The sequence below is a fragment of the Sphaeramia orbicularis genome, chromosome 15 (assembly GCF_902148855.1).
Source record: "Sphaeramia orbicularis chromosome 15, fSphaOr1.1, whole genome shotgun sequence".
Lineage (NCBI taxonomy): Eukaryota > Metazoa > Chordata > Actinopteri > Kurtiformes > Apogonidae > Sphaeramia > Sphaeramia orbicularis.
In genome coordinates this window covers 48,736,173-48,758,752 of record NC_043971.1, presented here as the reverse complement: position 1 = coordinate 48,758,752, position 22,580 = coordinate 48,736,173, and the positions used below count along the sequence as shown (strand labels likewise).

General features: G+C 36.9%; 1 protein-coding gene across 1 annotated transcript in view; it reads right to left on the bottom strand.

Moving 5' to 3' along the window:
• Positions 1-14,100, bottom strand: part of LOC115434503 (neurotrypsin) — a 49,806-nt gene extending 35,706 nt beyond the window's left edge. The window contains exons 1-2 of the mRNA XM_030156479.1: positions 13,528-14,100; positions 4,493-4,532 (exon numbers count right to left, since the gene is read on the bottom strand). Coding sequence (XP_030012339.1) covers positions 4,493-4,532; positions 13,528-13,605 — 118 coding nt within the window. The 5' untranslated portion in view covers positions 13,606-14,100. The remainder of the gene's footprint in view (positions 1-4,492; positions 4,533-13,527) is intronic.
• Positions 14,101-22,580: the final 8,480 nt, after the last annotated feature.

Here is a 22,580-nt window from a genome sequence, read left to right as displayed (position 1 = left end):
ATTAACACCAAATACATATCTAAATATACAAATAACTTAACATAAAAGGTATAACAGTTTCTCTTGCCTTATGCACTGTTTTTACTCCTCTGTTTCCCTCCCTGAACATAAGCCCTGTACGGTCCACCATGCTGGTTTGTTTACATCTAGCTACCACAATTCCTTGCCCTCAGGCAGTTTGCCATGACTTGCCTGGAACGTTACAAAGTTGTGAGTCGTGGTTTGAAGTCGTGACTTACGTACGTGCTCAAAAACTAGCCTGGAAGGCAGCATTAATCCTGCCTCTCTCCTGCCGTCATCGTCATCACTCACTTATCAGTATAGTTGTGATAGTATTTATTATATAGTTCCATAGATGGTAGAGGTTTCTATTACTTGTACTAACTGTTGTAGTAGTAGTACATCCACTGTTAATACTTGTATTTGTAATAGTAGTATATCCACTGTTAATACTTGTACTTGTAGTAGTAGTATTAACAGTCATGGACATTTGTTCTGGTTATTGGTAATTATACTAACACCAGCTGATCTACTTTTGACAGTTCTAGTTCAGTTTTCTGTGCATCAGTAGCATCCATGTGTCTCCCGCTACTCCACCCCCAGTCCCCCTCTCCTGCAGTCTCTCTCTCTTTCTCTTTTTCTCTTCCTTTACCCTCTCTCTTTAACCCCAGCTGGTCAAGGTAGATGGCCATCCTCCAGGGGTCAGGGTCTGCTGGAGGTTTCTGCCTGTTAAAAGGAAGTTTTTCCTTCCACTGTCACCAGTCAAAAGTCTTTGCTCCTGGAGGATTCTGTTGGGTTTCTGTAAATTGGCTTCAGAGTCTGGTTTCAACCAGCTCTATATGTAAAGTGCCATGAGATGACTTTTGTTAGGATTTGGCGCTATATAAATAAATTTGATTTGATTAATATAGGTACGGGAGAGAATATAGAACACATTTTCATTGCATTTTCCAATGTAGTAAATCAAGTAAAGAATTGCATTAGCCACATGCTAAAATGCCCCTCATCAGTACAAGTACAGCCTCACAAATCTAGTGAAGAATCCTGTCACATAAAGCACTAAACGGCAAAACTCGATTTCTATTAATTCATTAATTATATTCAGTTATCAATATTTTTGCTGAGAAAGTTAAGACCTAAGATGTTGGTGAGTGTACAAGTAGTGACCCGGCACTCTTCGTGTTTTAGCAGCTGTTGTTGTTTTTTTGCTTATTTGTTCTTCTTTTTCCAACTTTCAGTATCTTTTTGTGTGATATTTTTATATGCAGTCTTTCTTTTTGCACAACTGTTTGCTGCTAAACAGAAACAGAACTGCTAGACCGAACAGTGACAATAAAGACCTATTCTATTCTATTCTATTCTAATTCAGTATAGGAAAACACCTGATTTTCGATGAAAAAGTGCAAAATACAGAAGATAACATCGTTAATGGTCATTAAGAACTCTATTATTCTCTATTTTCAGGAGCCTCAGTAGCAACCTGCTAATGTTGACACTTTAGAATCACAAGTAACTTCACAACTCAGGTTATTACAGGATCCTGGAGTGAGAGAAACAACTTCCAGTGAATGAAGATGGAAAAAAAAACATCAAACAGAAGCAGGCAGACGTTCATCTGGAGAGCAGATGGTGTTGGAACCAGACAATGCTGCAGCTGATACGCAGAGAAGACACTTAATAGCAACCAGAAGTATTGCTAACTGTAAAACTGATCCATAAAACTGCTTCCTGGACACACACACATGCACGCACGCGCACACACACACACACACACACACACACACACACACACACACACACAAACCTGAATCTCTGAATGTTGAATCCATTACTCAGGTTTGGCACATGTAGCTTCTTGCCAACAGTCAAACTCATCCATTCTGCAGTGGGAGAATCTGATAGGTATGAAGTGAGTGAGGCTTTGTTCCCATTAGTGGTGAAGCCTCACTGCCAAAAGTCACAAAGAATGAAAATCAGGTAATCCACTGGGACCTGGCTGCTGTAAGTGTGAATGTGAGCTACAGGCTACACAGGCTGTAACTGTAAACCACATCACTTCACAGTACAGACACATGCCGACAGTGGGAAGGAGCTGAGACGACGAAGGCCTCGGTTTAGGAAAGGAGAGAATCACCTCAGAGGTGGGACTCTAGGCTGAAAACCTGACGAGATTGTCAAGTCAGGGTAAAGGATATTAGTAATTACAGCATTAAAGGGGCAAGGCTCAGAGACGATAAAGACTTGTGACCTGAGGACAGGGTTGGGTTCAGCTGCAGTATGTGCTATGTACCTTCAGGGATTTTCCATGTTGCATCTGTTCTCTACATCTCTTCTCCGAGGAGACACCTACAATTTTTTTTTTAAAACTTCTTTTTATTTAGTTTTCACATATGTAGTCATACAGTGCATTGCAACAAATTGTCTCATGACAGAAGATAGAGTAACATATGTATCAGTCTTAGTGGGGTTAGTAGTCCATGGTTGTTTCAGATCCTAGCCCACAGGGACCAAGTCATTTAGGAACAGTGCAAGTTTCTTCCAAACTGTAATCCATTACAGATTCCTTGTTAGTGTTATTTAGAAGTAATTCCTTACCTTATAGATTACTGTCTCAGAATTGTAATGTGTTACATGACTCCGGTATTACCTTTGAGTTACATGCAGACTTTCGTCATAAATGGCACATGCACAGTAGAACCTCTCCCACCACCAAAGTCAAATAATACAACCCCCCCACCACCCCCCCAATAAAAGCCATATGAGAGCCTTGGGATGCATGCATTTGTTCATGTGGATGGAGAGCTCAGTAAGTAACGCTACGGTCGACGATGTTCAAATCCCAGCAGGAACGCTTGCATTTTTTTCAACATTTTACATGTTCAAACAGGGGGTGCAGTGGTGAGGATGCTGGTAGATAAATCTGCCATTGCTGAAGAATTCTAACTAGTCCTAGAATAGCTTACCTTGTCATTGCCGATCACAGGGATCATGCTAACTAGCTTCTGTAAAGCAGAGTTTGGGTTAGTGATGAGCATACGTCTATGCGGTCAATGGACTGTCTTCTGTCATCTTCACCCATTGGCTGAACACCAGCAGGAAATAGAACTTTCCAGCTGCATTTTTGATTGCTTAAGGTCTTGCTGTTTTATTTTTTGTTTTTCATTTGAGCAATTAAATCATGGGTGAAAAGTGCTTTGTATCTGGTGTGTGCGTGTGTGTGTGTGTGCACACTACACACTAAAAGCTCTCCCTGATAACTCATGAATTCATGAGTTCTAAGCTAAATCATGAAGGTCGACATGTCATTACACAGCCCAACACAACCTCACTTGCTTTCAAATCTGGCCCATAGACCAACTCTACTCTTGTTTTCTTTTTGTTTAATTATTTATGCCTGATGAGTGTCATACCTTGTAATACTTTTGCTTTTATTTGTTTATTTATTTATTTAATCTCAGATTGGGATGCATTACCCGGGAATTTGAAGGGTGGGGGGAGGGATGGGGAGGGTACTGTATTTATGTTAAGTGGAAAATCCAAAAGCATTGTTTTTTCTTGAATGACTGTCACTTTTTTACTTTTTTTTTTTTACCTTGATTCCAATAAAAAGAATGTTAAAAAAAAAAAAAAAGTGCCGTTATTGAACATGTACTAAGTAAAATATGATTGAAAACTGATTAGTAATGCCTTACACTACTGCGTTACAGCAAAAAGTAATCTGTTACTGTAATACATTACTTTTGTAATGCGTGACTCCTAACACTGTTCAGGACTGAGCTAATACATGGTAATACCTTGAGATATATATATATATATATATATATATATATATATATATATATATATATATATATATATATATATACACACACACACATATATATATATATATATATATATATATATATATATATATATATATATATATATATATATATATATATATATATATATATATATATGTATCTCAAACAGAACTAATACAAAAAAACAAAACATCAAGTGGAAATGCAACACAATGTGGGTCCAGTTATTCATAAATACTTTTCAATACGCTTTCAGTTGTAATACTGCAGTAAAGTATTCCATGTTCAACACATCCTAAATTCTATCCCTCCACTGGACAACTGTGGGGACTGCGACTTTAACCAGGAGGCTGTTACTACTTTGTTAGCAAGGGTATTCCTAGCAGTTTTGGCTGTTTTCCTTAAGGTTCTCGGGTACTGTGCCCAATATAGAATGTAACGGTTCCAGTGGTGGATCTATGGAACTTACAATGCTTTTAAAAGACCAAAACAGGCACAAATGCAGAAGCCATTTGGATAATGGTGAGAGAGTTGTATAGATAATAACAGTCAAAGCAGTGACATAAGGATACAGTATTGATCTGTGATGGTACCGACTGAATACATAGATAGAAACAAACAGGTGCCTGACCAGATCACTACACATGCTGCATTTTAGTAAAACTCAAGATAAAGACAACTCATACCTTCACTCTGCACAACATTTAGGTACCCGTCTTCATCAACCTGCAGAAAGCAAGCAAAATAATATCACTAAGCATCAAGATTTCATTGCACACACTGAATCTTCATCCACAGACACTGAAACTCTGTGGTAATATCATAATTGCTGCTGAATTATTCGACCTGTCTGTGCTTTAGGTGTAAGACTTTTAGGTAGAACTTCACTTAATGATGCTTTCACTCACATATCCTCAGGACTTCCTCTCATCTATAGTATATGTAAAAGCCCAAATTCCGGAAAAGTTGGAGTGTTGTGTAAAATGTAAATAAAAACAGAATGCAAAAAATTCCAAATCTCATAAACCCATATGTTATTCATAATAAAATAGAGCTGAAATTATTAATTCATTAATTGACTCAAATGGAAATTATTGGATTATAGTTTTCCTGAATCAAAGGTTTGTTTCCTCAACTTTGCTGTCGACAAACATTGGTTCCAGTGTTGTTTCACATGGATGCCAGGATCAACACAAACAACATGGAGTGTAGGTCAGAAGAGACAAGGACAAAAAGGCAGAAAATGTCTATATGTTCACTTTACTTCACTGGAACCATCACTTACTCCTTTAAACTTTTAAGCTTTCACACAAACATTACAAATATTTGTCTTTATTTGTTTCAGTTGTATGTTAGTTCCATGTTCAGTTGTTAGTCAGTTGGATCCAAATGTGTTGAAGACTACAGTGCACATATTGTTTATAGATGTCACTGGACTTGTTTGTTGTTGTTTATATCTAGAGATATTTTTGTATATACTTTTATCCTGTTGTTATTGTTGTTATTTCTGTATAGATATTTTTTAAAAAATATCCTTCTACTTTTATACTTTTTGTGGTTGTTGTTTCAGCTGGTTCTGGAATAAAGGACAAGTTGTGTCATTTTCAAACATGTCTTTTTAATCTTTTCTTACAATTTTTTCACCTTTTCAAATAATTATTTAATCTAATGGAATAAAAGAAAAATAATCAGCAGATTAATCATTTACAAAAATAATCGATAGTTGCAGCTCTACATTAGAATACCCATCCATCCATCCATTCATCCATTATCTTCCGCTTTATCTGGGGCCGGGTCGCGGGGGTAACAGTCCAAGCAGGGACGCCCAGACCTCCCTCTCCCCAGACACCTCGTCCAGCATTAGAATACGGAAAACATAAAATGTTTAAACTGTAAGAATTTACCATCTTAAGTTAAAAACGGGGTTAGTTTGAATGTGATGGCAGCAATATGTCTTGTCATGTGTCTTTTAATGATGCAATGCATTAAACCAAGCACGACAAAGGTGTGACAGAAGTCCCTGCATGGTCTCAGGAGTACACAGCTTGCTGTTCTGTCCAAAAATGCAGGTTAAGGCTCTGTCATCCAAAGAAGAATCCAAATGTGAACATGATCCAGTAACAACAGCGTCTTCTTTGGGCCGAAACTCATTTAACCCTTAAAGACCCACAACTACTTTTGATACAACTTCCAAATGTTTTTTGGTCTTTCCCAAGTGATCTATTACAATTTATTGTAATATTATACAAATTTTTCAGTGAAAATCATGTATTTTCCAAAATGTAATTTACTAATCATGTAGATTGTAAATTCAAAACTTATCATATCAAATCAGAGAAAAATAGGAAAAAATGACTTTTTCAACAAAACATATCATTACCTGGACATAAAACTGTGTCTCCATCCACTGTCATTTGTCAAACTACATGGGTTTTACATGGGTAGGTCACTACATGGGTGACCTGATCATTAGAACAGGTCTATTAAATACATCCATGGACTGATCCCACGGAGCCTCCTGATCCTCCAGCTAATCAGACTCACTCTTGCATTATCCAGTGTGCACAAGAACAGTAAAATCTCCATGTATCATGGAGTAACTTCATAAATACATAATGTGACGTGATATGATATTCAACTTTATTCACTGAACTTGACATAATACACTGTGCCGTCAGAAGCCTAACTTCATCTATATGTCTAGAGGCACAGGATGATCATCAGTATTCACCAACTGGTGTCATTAAAAACCACTTCCATGCAAGAAACATGTCGTATATAAACTATGAATAGTATAGAACTGGATTTCACTGGGTCTGGTATTCTCCTCATTCTCCACACACTGTCGCTTCACATTTTACATTTTAACATCAGAATCTTAAATGCTTTAAAAAGATCATTTTTAACATTATAGTGTAATATTTTGGGGATACACCAACATGTAAACAGGAAATCAATATCGCAATTTTTATATCAGACAGTATCAGTATTGGTATATAAAATGTCTTTTCACCAATGCCAGAGGAAGCTATTAATCTGTCAAGTTATACTTCAGTACTTTTTTTTTCATAACTGTACATATTTGAATCTGTGTTGATTCAAAGATTTTTTTATATTCATTTAATGACAATGTCTTTGTTAAGACAGTAAATGTAAGAAAACATAAAAAAAGAAACACAAAAAACAGGCATCATTTTTCAGGCAAAACGTCATTTTAAATATTGGTATCAATATCAGCCAGTATTTTTGCAATGGATGCATCCTGTAATATTGCATGTTAAAACAACAAAAATAGTGTTTTAAAACAACAGAAAAAGTTTGCTGTTATGATATGATCTATAAGGATTAACTTTCATGTGCTGATAGATAAATTAGCCCACAGTCACCAGGGCCTAAAGACCCGTGTTTATTTTCTGTTACAGAATTCATTTAGATATTTGTTCAATTTAATGACTCATTTTAGATGTATCCATGTATTTTAGATGTTTAACCCATAACGACCCAAACAGCCTCAGTGACCAAACCCATCTACCCATCTAAACTGTTTAATAACTGCTGATCCATTAATCCTGTCAATCCTTGGAAATAATTGGTGTAAAATACAGTTATTCATCTTTTCATGGTCATCAGATATGACCCATTTGGACATTCAGAGGCTTTGTAGTGAACATGGAAACACTGTCATCTTCAACACTGATTCACCAGTAAAACCCAAGGAGTTTGATAAATGACAGCAAATGGAGACACTTGTTTTTATATTCAGTTATTGATATCTTTGCTGAAAAAGTAACTTTTTCTTCAGTTTTCTCTGTTTCTGATACAATAACCTTTGAATTTACACTGAGCTTTAATGAACATCTACATGATCAGTGAATTAAATATAGAAAAATACCAGACACTGATTTTCACTGAAAAGAATGCAAAAGACAGTGGATAATGTAATAATAAATGATGATAAATCACTTAAAAAAGGTTAAATCTACAGAAAAATTAATTTGTGAAAAATAACAAAAGTTGCACTGGGTCTTTATGGGTTAAAATGTAATATCTCATGAACGGTTTAACAGATTGGCTTCAAATTTCTCTTGGACTTGAGGATGAACTGAAAAGATTTTGGTGACTGGTCCAATGAAAATGATACTTCCACAATGCCATGAGGCGTAATCTGCTGCTTTTCATTTGACCCTTTATGGTTTTGTGGTCTACTTTTGTTGGATTTGGGTAAACAGGGTGTGACATAGTCCATCTGAAACACTTGTTCTGGGCTTGCCAGTTCTACTTTCATACTTATCTGTAGCACCACGGGCTGAGACTTTGACCTGCTGATAATAGAGCAAATAAGCAAATGACACAATAAATGAACCCATGGAATAATTTCATATATTCAGCACAGTTGTTGTGGAAAAGGGGGTTTCTGCTGCATACCAACTGCAGAATACGAAAATACATGAAATTGTTTCATGCTGTTTTGGAAAACTGAAAACACCTTTTCAAGCTTCTCTGTCCACGCAGAGCAGAAGAATTAAATCTGAATCTGATCAGCAGTCGGTAAATACAGCTGTCAGTCATTTCAGTCCATACCTGCCTGAAAATCCCTGGTATTAGCCATAGCCCTTGGGAGTCTGAGTATGTTTTGGGCATTTTTACTTTTGATTTTAGCTTCATAATTCCCATAAAAATACTGCTGACCTTGCCTTGTTTGTGACTATGAAATGTTGCATTAACACACTGAACCTAAAATCACACATCCATGGCCCAATGACACTTTTCCACCAAACGCAGTTTCATATTTTTTTTCATTCAACCTCTTCCCTTGGAAGCCTGTTTTTACCATCTCTTCCTGCAGCAAATGTGAAAACAATATTGCAAAAAAAAATTATGTTTTTATTGTGTATCATAAATCTGGTTTTACTTTGCTTTCTAACCCTATTGACTTCACAGTTTTACCTTAACACCTGCACTTCCACATAAGTGGAAGGGGTAAGGGGTAATCTTCTTCAGAATGTGCATTTTCTGCAGTTTGAAAACACAGGAATGGAGTAGATGCAGAAGTCTCATATCCACTCAAATCACTTGAATTACGATATGATGAAAGGGAGTTATGGTCCAATGACATTAACAAGCTACCGAGCACTACAGCTTAAGTTTTAGTAGACTATTAATGACTCAAAAAAACCATTTGTTAGCATTTACAGTGAAGTTTTAATGACTATTACACATGAACACCTAGTTCAACGACGCCTTGACATATTTAACCTAAACTGACTGTTAGTTCTTATAACTGCAGTAACAAATGTTAAGTCAGTGCAGCATAAAGCTTTATATTTTTATTCTTGTCTGGTGTGTATATTTGGAACTTATTTTAAGATGACTGACTAGGGCTGCAACAACTAGTCAACAAGCTGACAAATGGTCAACGGTAAAATTAGTCACCAACTATTTTATTCATCGGCAGGTTATTAGTGACGTCATGCACTTTTGTTTGACCAAAAATGTTTATTTTATTGCTGACTGCAGCTCAAGTATTTAGTTGTTTGGTTAAGAAACTTTGTTAAGCGCTGTAATTGTTATGCACAAAATGCATTTTTGTTTAAGAGAAAAAGTATTTTATTGCTGCTGCAATATTTGTTGAATATTCAATTGAATATTTGTTTGACAATCTTTGTCAAGCATTATAATTGAAAGCATTGGCATGTTTATCAAACGAACAAACAAACAATCAAACAAACAAATAAAGAAATAGCTGTCTTGACAATCTAAAGATATAGGTTTGCCTTATTAAAGTATGGGAAGCCATCATGAAGTTTGTTTGAAAATGTTTGATATCAGAGGTTTTGCAAACAGCTAAACGGATGAGATTTACTCTTCTGGTTCTGACACTGAGTATCTAACAATTCAAAACAATACCAGGATTTTACCTACACACCAAAGGTAGAGACTCATATTCCCGTGATGTCAGGAAAAAAAAAGTCAGTATCACAGTCAAACATGAAATGCTTCTTTTCTAAATAAAGCCAGAATATATTTGTTTTACAGACAGTGTTGGGAATAACAGCGTTAAAAATTGTGGCGTTACTATTGTTTTCCAGTAACGGGTAATCTAATGAACTACTATTTGAAACGTTACAACACCATTACCGTTACAGGCAGTGAAATGTGGCGCGTTACAATGCACTGATATCTAACAGCTGTTATCTGTCCTGACTCGCTCAGCCAGGCACGAGAGGTGTGATGTTCGTGGACGAGTCGAGCCTTTTGAACAGCTCTTTTCAGTGAACGATAAGAACCGATTCGTTGCAAGCTGTTCTTATATTCAAATTGCCCACACTGCCTTCATGCTTCACCTGTGTGCCCCACGAGCCTGAGTTGTCCACGCTGCCTTCACCTGAATGACCAATGACATGTGCGAGTTTGAGCAGCACACCCCATTCACTTGAACACAGCTATGTGCGCAGCTAATTTAGGGGAGGAGTTATTAATGAGTTCAACTGACTGGACTGAAGACATTTACCGCTGTGTCCAGGAGGAGCGACTGAAAAAAGTGGAGATGTGGGATTAACTGGAGGAGCATCTTCTTCCTATAAATGCAGATATGCACTTATGTGGTGGAAAAGCCAGGCCCTGGTGGACCCCAGCCTCACCACAGTTATGGTATGAGGTACCTGTCTGCTGTTCTACTCTGTGCAACTGACCCGTGAAACATGCTCAAAAATCAGTTTCCTTTTACATATTTGAAGGTTTTTCAAAAAAAGTAACGCAATAATTACTTTCCCTGCTAACTAATTACATTTATTAAGGAGTAATTCCGTTACAAATTCAATTACTAGTAACTATAACTAATTACATTTTAAAAGTAATTTGCCCAACACTGCTTACAGATAATTTAATGAGAACCTACACCTTATAATGTGAATACCTGTTGTAAAAATATGAAGCTTGACATTTGATGAAACGTTGCATGGATGTATATAGCTCACACATCGTTTGATTAAGTTCTATAGAATTCATGGTTTTGCCAACAACTTGTTGTTAACCCATAAAGATCCAAACATCCATCTGGGACCAAAAGCATCTACTCTAAAATGTTTAATACCTGTTGATCCTATCAATACATGTAAATAGTTGGTGTCAAATGCAGTTTGTCATTTTTTCATGGTCATCAGATATGACCCATTTGGACGTTCAGAGGCTCCGTAATGAACGTGGAAACACTGTCATCTTCTACAACACTGATTCACCAGTAAAACCCATGGAGTTTGATAAATGACAGTGGATGGACACACTTAGTATACGCTACATTTTGTTGAAAAAGTCACTTTTTCCTAATTTTTCTCTGATTTGATCTAATAACCTTTGAATTTACTCTGAGCATTTATGAACATTTACATGGTCAGTAAGTAAAACATAGGAAAATACATAATTTTCACTAAAAAATGCGAAATGCAGAAAATAGTCTATATTATAAAAGCCAGGTGCCTCTGTGTGCGTGTGTCTGGGGATTCACACAAAATCAGGAAAGAGTTGAGTGCTGCAGTTTGGCATACATATGTATTTTTGGGTCAAGGAAGACAGTAGCGAAAACAGCAAGTTGATAAGACCCATATTTTGGGAGATATTAGTAATTTTGTTATACAAGCCTTACAATCACATTGCTATGGCCAGAATGTTTTGGCAGTGACTGCATGCACAAATACACAACAGCCTAAAAACTACCACATCTAGAACCCATGGATCCCCACAGGTCAGTACTCCAGTATTATAATATATAGTGACAAATCACTTGGGAAAGACAAAACTACATCATTTAGAAGTTGTGACAAGAAATAATCGTGGATCTCTGAGGGTTATGGACACTGATAGGGACCCTGGTCAGTAATGTCACATGACAGTTACCACATGCCTCTAGACCAGGGGTGGCCAACCCTGGTCCTGGAGAGCCACTATCCTACATGTTTTAGATGTATCCTTCTTCCAACACACCTGATTCAAATGATAAGCCTATCATCAAGTCCTGCAGAAACCTGATAATGACCGTCAGGTGTGCTGGAGGAGGGATACATCTAAAACATGCAGGATAGTGGCTCTCCAGGACCAGGGTTGGCCACCCCATGCCTCTAGACTATGTATGAAGCTAGTCCTCTGATTCAGCAAATAACACTTGACATGATACCAATGTAAACATCTGGACCACAGTACATGGTTTTATACTCTTCTGATGAATGATGCCTGAGCCCAGTCAGCTGGAGGAGAAGGCTCCATGGGTTCGGACAGTGGAGCGATTAATGGACTTGAATCAATTAAAAAAAAAAATTTAATTAAAATTTTCCTAAATCAAACTTCTGTTTTCTTAATTTCACTGCTGATCAACACTGGTTCCACTATTGTGTTTCACATGGATATTTATTGTGATGCACATGACACCAGGATCAACACACAGCTGTATGTTAGTTCCATGTTCAGTTGTTAGTCAGTTGGATCCAAATGTGTTGAAGACTGCAGTGCACATATTGTTTGTTGACGTCATTTGACTTAGTTGTTGTTTATATCTATAGATATTTTTATATATACTTTTATATTGTTGTTAGTGTTGTTATTTCTACATAGATATTTTGTATATATCCTTTTACATTTATACTTTTTGTGGTTGTTCTTTCAGATGGTTCTGGAATAAAGGACAGATTGTCATTTTCAGACATGTCTGTTTCACACTTTTACTATTTGTTTCTTTGTTTGTTTTGTTTGTTTTTCTTAGCCTATTCAAACAATCACTTAATCCAATTTAATTTCTTAAAATACTTTAAAGATTAATCAATTACAAGAAAAATCAATAACTGCAGCTCTAGTCCTATTATGTCACTGAGTCTGATTTTAAAAAAAATAAATAAATAAATAAAAAAAAGACCAAATAATGAACAAAATATGAACAAAAGGAACTCTTTCATCCCCCTGGCCATCAGACTCTACAACTCATCACTGAGTGGTCGGGGGGGGGGGGTCTTGGTCTCAGTCTCAGACATGACCACATCAGGACTGATACGAAGAGACTTTAAAATATCCAAGCACCTTATGTAGTTGGACTACATCTACTTTTCAAACCACTATAGATCACTTAAATAACTGTTATACTTAAATCATTGATTCACTTTATATTACTGCCCTGAAATGTGTAAATACAACCAGAAGTCTTTATTTTACAGTACTGTACAGGAAGCTCTTTTAGAGATAGTTCTTTAGTTATTTAGCAGGTGTCTTTTAGAGTATATATACTAACCTTAATGTCAACCTGGCTAACCCACTGTTGTGTTGTGTTTTGGTCTGTCTGTTTTTTGTCGTCTTGTGCTGTATGTAAAGCTGCTGAATACTTGAATTTCCCTCGGGATTAATAAAGTATCTATCTATCTATCTATCTATCTATCTATCTATCTATCTATCTATCTATCTATCTATCTATCTATCTATCTATCTATCTATCTATCTATCTATCTATCTATCTATCCAAAATATAGAATAAAATGAACAAAAATTAATATAACAAATACAATGATTTGTGAACAAATTAATAATTTAAACACAGACTTTTTCTCTCTTTTTTTCAACTTTCCATGAAACTGGAAGAACATAAGCGCAGAAATCAGAGCCTAGTGTGTTTCTATGCCATGTTAAAGCCTAAATGCCAAACCGTACACATCCACTTCATATGGGCTGAGTGTGTATCTGTTACCTCCGCAGACACACACAGGACCAGGACGAGACAGCAGCAGCAGGAGACGAACCCGGACACGGTTTTCCTCCGCTCCATTCTGCTGACAGAACCATCTCCGTGTCCGTGGCTCCAGATGAAGCTCCGGCGGCCCCGGCTCTGCCTCTGACAACACTTTCAATCACACAATGATCAGACACCGAGCGCAAACGCAGCCGCTGTTGTTGGTCTGCGGACTCAACTCCAGACACGCAACCCGCTCCGGCGCGCTCCAGAGCTAAAAATGACGCGCTGTTGGCGAGGAAAGAACATACCGAGATATCTGCCTCTCCAACAGGGCAGAGGCGTCGCTCCTACTATTACTAAACAGTTTCCTAGTCAAACCAGAGACGTGAACGCGTCACACTTATCCACAGTGTTGTAGTAGACCTGACGTAAGTAATTCATCTGTACACTGACTGTGTGTCAGTATATCTTCAAGTTCCAGAGATAAGGCGAAAACAGGCATGCGAGAGCAGTGCAGAAAAGCCCTGAGGTCCCTGAAGACCACACGATGAGCGGCGCAGCAGAGGCTTTGGAGCTGCGTCAGTGAACGCGTCTTCGCCTTTTACGCACTCAAATACATTCACATTTCCTGAATCTTCTCATTCTCTTGGCCACTGTAGACGCTTGAGCATTTAAATGGCTTCATTGTTCTTCTTGGGAATATAGTTTCTCAAACATTAATATCCTATAAAAAAGGTTAACCCTTCCATGCATTCATTACTGCAGTGGACAGTTACTCAGTCTTTAATTAAAACTACATTGTTTGCAGTAATGAATCAAACTCATAATTGTTGTGCGTTTTCTTATATCTGTTATGTTCACTTGACTGTAAATGCTGCTGAGACGCTTGAATCTTCCCACTGTGGGATGAATTAAGTCTTATTGTGATATATTGCAATATGGATGGAAAACACAGTTACAACAAATTATTTAGTTACCTAGGGAATAGTTTATTCACAATTTAATCCTTATGGGGTTTTGTTTGTTTGTTTATTTGTTTTTGTTTCATTTGCCACAGTGGTCAGTTCTGTTTTTCACTGAAATGGTAGATGTTCCTAAAGCAGCAATATGTTTCATGGATGCATTTATGCTTAAAAAATTAATACCACTACATGTTAAACTGCTGATGCATGGAATCTAATATAATGAATAGTGGGGTATTATACTAAAGAAATAAGATATTATTAAAATCCAATTGGATGTGTTTTATGTCAAAAATAAAGACAATCACCTGCTCACATCAGTTTTTTATTTCATTATGTAAGTCGTTGTTTGTCCTAAACTGCTTCTTTTTCTTAGGTGTCTTGCTGCTTGAACGTGGGGAAAGGATGTATTTAACAAATCAGCTTAAGATAACATTAGCCCAAGTACATTTAATTGTGCATTTCTTATGTGGATTTGTCTTACCAGTCATTTCTTGCATTGCTGATGGATGGAATGGAATTTATGTTCAGCAAAATAGAACATACAGAACACTGGACACATCCACAATTTGTTCATTTGTTTAGTAAAGCATAGTCTTTCATCAAAGTTAAGAGAAATTAATTAATTAACAATAATCTTAAAAACTGTAAATACTATGACATGAATAAAAATCTGCCATTTCACTGTTGAATAATTCACCTCTGTCTGATGTTTAATCTCTGGTCATAAACCCAGAGTCACTTTGCAATTAAATGTCATTCTTCTGCGCCTTCACCATACTGAGCATTGCAGTTTATTTTGCACTTCACAGTTTATTTTTGTACCTTACGCTTTAAGTTTCCATTTTTTTTTTTTTTTTTTTTTTACCCAGGTCTGTTTTTATATTTCTAATTTATTAGGTATAGTGTGTTTGGTCTTGTGTTCTATTTGTTATTGTTGTTGTTTTTTTTACTGCGTCATGCTGCTGCTGCTATAACTCTAAACTGTACACACACACACACACACACACACACACACACACATACATAAAACTAAATATACTTATTAACCCTTTATTGGGCAAGTGATTATTTTTGGTAATTTCTGCACACATTCACATTACAAGACAGTGACAGCATCAGTTCCAGTGAGGACAGTGAGTCAGCAGTCACAGGTCCAATGTGGTCTACAGGGTCTGTAAGGTCCACCTGTGCTTGAACAGTGAGTGGACCTGCTTTGTTAGGCACCATGAAGTAATGGTACTAATGTAAGGAATGATGTTCAAAGGGATAATGTGTATGTTGGCAGGTGTCTGGATCAGCACTTATGTTGGTCCAGTGTTCTAAAAGTGATGGTCTGATGTTCTGAAATACATGTTCCTTTCACATTACATGTGTTTTTCTTGCATTTTTTAATGTATACTTCTTGGTTGTTTTTTTTTTTTTCTGCCAATATGGTAACGTCATTGATCTTGATTTTCTACATGACAATAAAAAAAATTGAAAAATTTCACAAAAGTAATAAAGTGTTGTTAGGTCCTCTAATAACACACTAAGGTTGAGATTTTGAATTTCAGAGTATTTCAATTAATGCCCTATAAAGGGTTAAAACACAATTGGAACAAGCAAGGTAAAAGTAAAGTAAAAGAAACATACATGAATAAGTGTGCAAAAATTGTTGTTCTTTGGACAGACGTGTTATGAATCAACACCTGTCAATAAAAACAGTGTGAAGCAGCTGAAACCTCAGTAGACACCCACATCCTGTCACTATCACAACGACCACAGACGGCAGCAGATCAGATGAGGATAAGCAGGGCAAGGCAACACCAAAGGCCTGATTTCATTGAGCCACTTTATCAGGCCCGGATTGTTCTTCTTGGCAACTGTTCACAACTTCACAGAAGATGATAAGCTTCATCTTGATACTATCATCAAACCTCTGTGACCACTTGGGACAGAAGGATTCAGATCAGCTTTACTTTCACACAGATGACATTTTCACTTATTCACAGGGGACCCATGGAAAAAGAAAACAGAAATATGGTTTTCACCGTGGTCACTGGGTGTGTTTGTGTTTGGTTAATGATTTTTCAAAGAGTTGATAGAAAGTAAACTCATATTCTCCTGATACTCAAGTTTAAAACCAAGAGAGGAATTTCATAATATCAGTAGTGGACGAATATTTAATGTGCACAATCCACAACACTTTGATGCCTTTTCTATCAACATATAAATAGTGAAGTACTGTTGTGGCCAAATGTCAGATGTGTACCACCCATGTTTTTCATTTAACAAATTTGACCAGGGAAAGTGCTCATTAATCTACAAGATAAATTTTCAGATGGACAGATGTTGAAAAACACAGAATAAAAGAATCAAGATCATAAACAATATTGGAGCAAGATGCAAAAGTAATGCAAAAGTACAGTCATGGACAAAGGCTTTGGGAATGATGTTTTGTTTAGTCAAAATTTGCTCCATTTTTTTTTCTCATGTGTTTCTGAGGTACACTAAAGAACGATTAGACGCTTTAGAGGTTTCAAAGATGATTATTGACATATCAATCACATTTAAGGAAAGAATGCATTTGTGTCATAACTGTAGTTTGGTTCCTCTAAAATGGATCAGTCATCATCTAGCCAATTTCAGAAACAATTTAGGGCAGTAAACCCATTCTTACAACTACAGTAAACAGGCTACAACATACTACTGAATGTCAGCATTTTCTTTTTCATTCCAAAACAGCATTTGTTAAAGATGAACTAAAAGTCACAGTGTTATAGTTCTAGAGGTCTCAGTTTCATCTCAAAACCTCTACATTGTTCACCCTTAAGACATTATTTACTACACGCAGTAGCCACTAACATTATGTTAAAGGTGCCGTATGTAGGATTATGGCCAAAAATGGTACTGCAATCATATTTAAAATACTGTAGAGTGTGGTATCCTCTCCGTTTTCCCCCAGGCTAGGAGTTGCCAGATCCAGCATGAGCGTTTACTACCAGTGTTTCCACTAATCCTTGCCACCACACCATAAATTTCATACAAAAAAATCATGACTGGACGTATTACACATAAGTATAATATATAATGGGCCAGGACAAACCTCCTGCCCACTCAAATGAAAGTTTGTGAAGATTCAGGAGATAGGGAAAAGGTAAATGAGCCCTAAGTTTCACTTTTACTTCCGCGAAGTACAAGCGGCACAGATCACTACTGTACCCCCCCCTCCAACACACACACACACACACACACACACACACACACACACATAGTTTTATAAGAAACTGGCTGACCCCAGACTCCGGACACCCCCCCCCCCCTCCCTTTCAGATTAAACACCGCTACTTGAAGAGGTCACTTCCACAGAAAACACTGTACTACAAGGAGGTACTATGGCAAGAGACAAGTCCTACACCGGTACCCGGTCTCTTCACCAGTCCCGGACCGGCAGTCTCTTCACCAGGGCCAGGAGCAGAGACTGCAGCCCGGCCCCGGGAGAAGACACCAGCGGTCTGGGACTGGGTGAAGAGGCCACAGCCCCGGCTCTCAGTGGTTCTTACCGGTGGTCAGACTAAGGGAGAGCCGGCGTCAGCCTTCAAATTCTTCTCTGCTTTCATCCATCTCCATGTTTCAAAATCATTTCCTATACATATCCTTGTTTTATTTCTCACTTTGTCACAATGTATTTGGGAATAATAAGAGGCCTTTTTAGGTTTAGTAGCATAAGACATTTGTGATCAGAAATGTTCTAGCTGCAGCTCAGTGGGAATTGGCAACCTGGATGCTGAAAGGCTACTGACTGTGACTGGCAGACAGGTGATAGGCGGAGCATCAGACCAAAACACACAATGACAACATAAACATCATTTGGGGGCTGACGCTGAGCTTTTCAAATGCAAATATTCTGGCTGGACTACTACTGTCAGTGATAACAGTATTTGAAATGAACATGATTCCTTAATGTCTGATGACAGTCAGGGCCATTTTATAGCTATTTAGAACATAATTCTTACATACTGCACCTTTAATGATTCTGGTCATTCCCAATTTCAACATATAAGATGTCATCACACCAATGGAAGTGGGCGGTGTTTGCCTTTTTTTTTTATTAAGGCTTATTTCATTTGTCCAATTGAGTTTGCACTTGTTCAATGATGGTTTGATGAGGACTTCGAAGTCTTTAAAATAGTTAGTTACCCTTTCTTTTTTAAATATATTTAAAATTGATATTACTTTGTTTCCACAGCACAAAAGGAGGGTAAATAAAGACAAAACAAAACAACATAAAATAACATGGTTATTGGCCAAAATATCATTGCAAATGCCAGCACCAGAATCCAGATCCAGAATTTCATATGTGCTTCCCTAATTGAAATGAAGTTCCAAATTTGCATAAAAAGTTTGAAAACTAATAGCAACTTATGCCAAATTATTTCACATGGTCTGGACTTTTAGTTTTGTGCTTGATGAAAATTTTATAATGATTTATTATAATACTATTGAACAATAAAACTAATGTAGTTTGACAAATGACAGTGGCTGTAGAGCCTTGTTTTTATGAAGAATTAATGATATATTTGGCTGAAAATGTCACATTTTCTTACATTTTTTGTATTTTGGTTTAATAATCTTTGAATGAACTCTTAGCTTTAACCCTTAAAGACCCACAACTATTTTTGCCACAACTTTCAAATGATTTTTTGGCTTTCCCAAGTGATTTATCAAAATTTATTATTATTTATTATTATCTTCAGCATTTTGCATTTTTACATCAAAATCATGTAACTTCCAATATGTAACTTACTGATCATGTAGATGTTCATAAAAGCTTAGAGTAAATTCAAAGATTATTAGATCAAATCAGAAAAAAATGAGAGAAAAGTGACTTTTTCAACAAAATATATCATTAACTGGACATAAAACTAGCATCTCCATCCACTGTCAATAATCAAACTCCATGTGTTTAACTGATGAATCAATGTTGTAGATGATGACGGTATTTTCACATTCACTACGGAGCCTCTGAACATTCAAATGGGTCATATCTGATGACCATGAAAAGATGACAAACTATAGTTAGCACTAATTATTTACATGTATTGATAGGATTAGTGGATCAGCAGTTATTAAACATTTTAGATCAGTAGATACTTTTCGCCCCAAGTGGGTGTTTGGGTCATTTATGGGTTAAACATATCAACCAGTAGATTATTCCAACAGGGGAATATTGTCTTAGTTTGACATACTGTAGAAGAAGTCAAGTGTTGCCTGCAGACTGTAGTGATCTACCAATGAGTGAGTGATTGCTCCAGGCTGTAGAGCAGTTTCCTCTTTAGTCTAGACATTTGGAAGGAAGTGATAAGCAGGGTGGGGAGACAGTTGTGTTTAATGATGCTGTGACAAACACAGAGACAGCAAAAATACCACATTCTCACAATAGTGTGCCCAGAAGTCCTTCCTGTCCTTTAGACAAAACATGAAAGACATTCCAAACTTAACACATTAAGACAAGATAATGTCAGTAGTTTTACTTGAAATGAACTGATTTCATAAGGGAAAATAAGAAGACAGAAGAAGTGTGGAAAGATTTAAAAGAGTTACACAGGAGTTAAGTGTACCTATACTGGTCATGCTTATGACATTAATTGTGCTTTGTTTATTACTTATAAGCAAGAGAGGCACGATTTCAGTTAAAAAAAAATCGCCATAAATTTCACCACTCTGGACCTTTTTATTACATGAGTTAAACATGTGGGCAGAACCTATGGGAGCAGCCATTGCCTGCTGTAAGTGATGTACCTGTTGTTGATTCCAGGTAATGGAGTATGAGTAAACAAGTAGCAGCATATTAATAATATATGTATATAAATGTAATTTCTTCCCTGCTACTTTTCTTATACTTGTATGGAATAACTGTAATATGATATTAGCTCTGTGAATGCACCTTTAACACTGATTTATTCTCTAGATATTCCATACCAACTAATCCTAAAGAGCTTCTTAAACAGTCACTATTTTGTGGTAGAACATATGGACATATGTCTTTTGGCTCCAGACAGTCATTTTTTTTTTTTTTTTCTATTTCTGTCCTAAAATGGCTCTTAAGCTCGTAAAGGTTGCTGACTCATGCTTTAGACATACCGCTGAGTGCTGAAAATGGACACTAAAGGTTCAGGACCAATCAGCAAAATGTGACAACTTGGAAGCGAGGGAGTAGGTTTGATTTTGACATTGGTGGGGACACAAAAGTGCTCCAAGGCAGCACTCCGGAAAGTTGATATTTTTTTGCATTTGGAATCATAATTTCACGTCATGTCGAGCTGATCAAACAAGCAAACAATCATAGTCCGAAAAAAATTCAGTACTTGATATGTTTAGAATGCATATCTGAATATCTAAAGACAATACAAGAATTTAATGCATTCTGCAATGTTGTTCTCATGACTAACATATCCATTATTATTTAACCTCACCCGTGAATTTCCAGCCTCTCCTCCTCTACCTCTCTACTGTCTGTCACCTGACATAAAAAAGTTGATGCATGACATATGAACAGATTAGGGATACAGTGATCATAGAGTTTGATGGTACAGTTATTGCCTGAGCAAAAAAGGCTTTTACTGTCAATTATTACATATACTGTATTCCCCAAAAATATGGATAAAATCACATCTAGAATCACATTTAGGATCTGAGGTTTTATTGTATTTTCCCCACAAATGTTCTTTATGTGTGTTTTTTTAAACAGTTGCTCTTCCATAGAAATGCATTAAAATAATAAGTAAAGTAACCTTTAAAAAGTTTATCTCTTTGGCATTTAAATAGTGTCTTTTATTCAGTATCTGTGTTAAGCCTCTACAGTTCTATACCCTTGAAGTAACTTACACTTTGACTCCTATAGAAGTGTCTTCTGTCCAGTTTTCTTTTCTTTGACATCCTTTACATCCTAATTACTGAGCACACATGCACAGGCGCGTGCGTGCACGCAAATAGACACATGTACAAATGTACATGTAAATGACACCACTGATATTCAAATCCATCTAGCTAACGTGACCCAGGCAGAACAAATGCCAAACATATTCACAACTTACGTTAGCGGTCCAACTAGCAGGTTCCTTTTACAAGGAGATGGGGTGAAAGGGGGGGCGGCCAATCACATGCACGTTAGTAAAACCAAAGAGCCAATCGGAGAGCGACATTTACGTTAGAGGTGGGACTTCTAGCAGAGACCGACTGTTAACGCTTTGTGTGCCATAATCATTGACTAAACACTACGGACAGCGGTTGTATTGATAGGGACTAAACAGGAGTGGCTGGATATTGGTGGGGACGTGTCCCTAGCGTCCCTACGCAATTCTACGCTCCTGCTTAGAAGTAAGAATATTCGTGGAGATGAAAGTACGAAGGTGAGTCAAAAAAACAAATGTAATAAAAACTTAATTTTATTTATTTAGCAGACCTCTCTGACTTGAATTTCCCAGGTCCAGCTGCTCCTTTTGGATGCCACTAATTTGATTGAGTTTTGCTCTCTGGGTCAAACTGGTACATTCCAATTTCATCCCCAATGACACAGCGCTCATCTGAGGAGTTTTTGACTCTCCCTCGAAGAGTTGGAAACTATAAAGGAGCGAAACTTGCCAGGCTGATACTACTAACTATAAACTGACAAACACATCACATTTGGTTAGATGTATTTTCTTTTGCTTAGTTACATGTTTGCAGAAACAACTGGTAGCATCTTTAATGGACAGGAATGACACAAATGAATTCCTTCCTAAAATGTGACTGATTTGTCAAAAACAGTCTTTAAAACCTATTTAAAGCTGCATTTTGCACTGGTATTGTTTATGATCCTGATGCATTTTTTCTCCTATGTAAAGGATGTTTTCAACATTCGGCCAAAAGAAAATTCACCTTATAGATTAATGAGCACTTTCCCCTCTCAAATCAGTTAAATGAAAAATATGGCTGCTACACATCCGACTATAATTCATGTCTTCTCAGTGCCAGGATTCCCATTAAGGTCATCTACAGCTGTTGGGAAATTAAATGAAAAGATGTGTGTTCACAAAGAGATTTTTGGTGTAAAACAGCATGGGACACAAACCACACCTACAG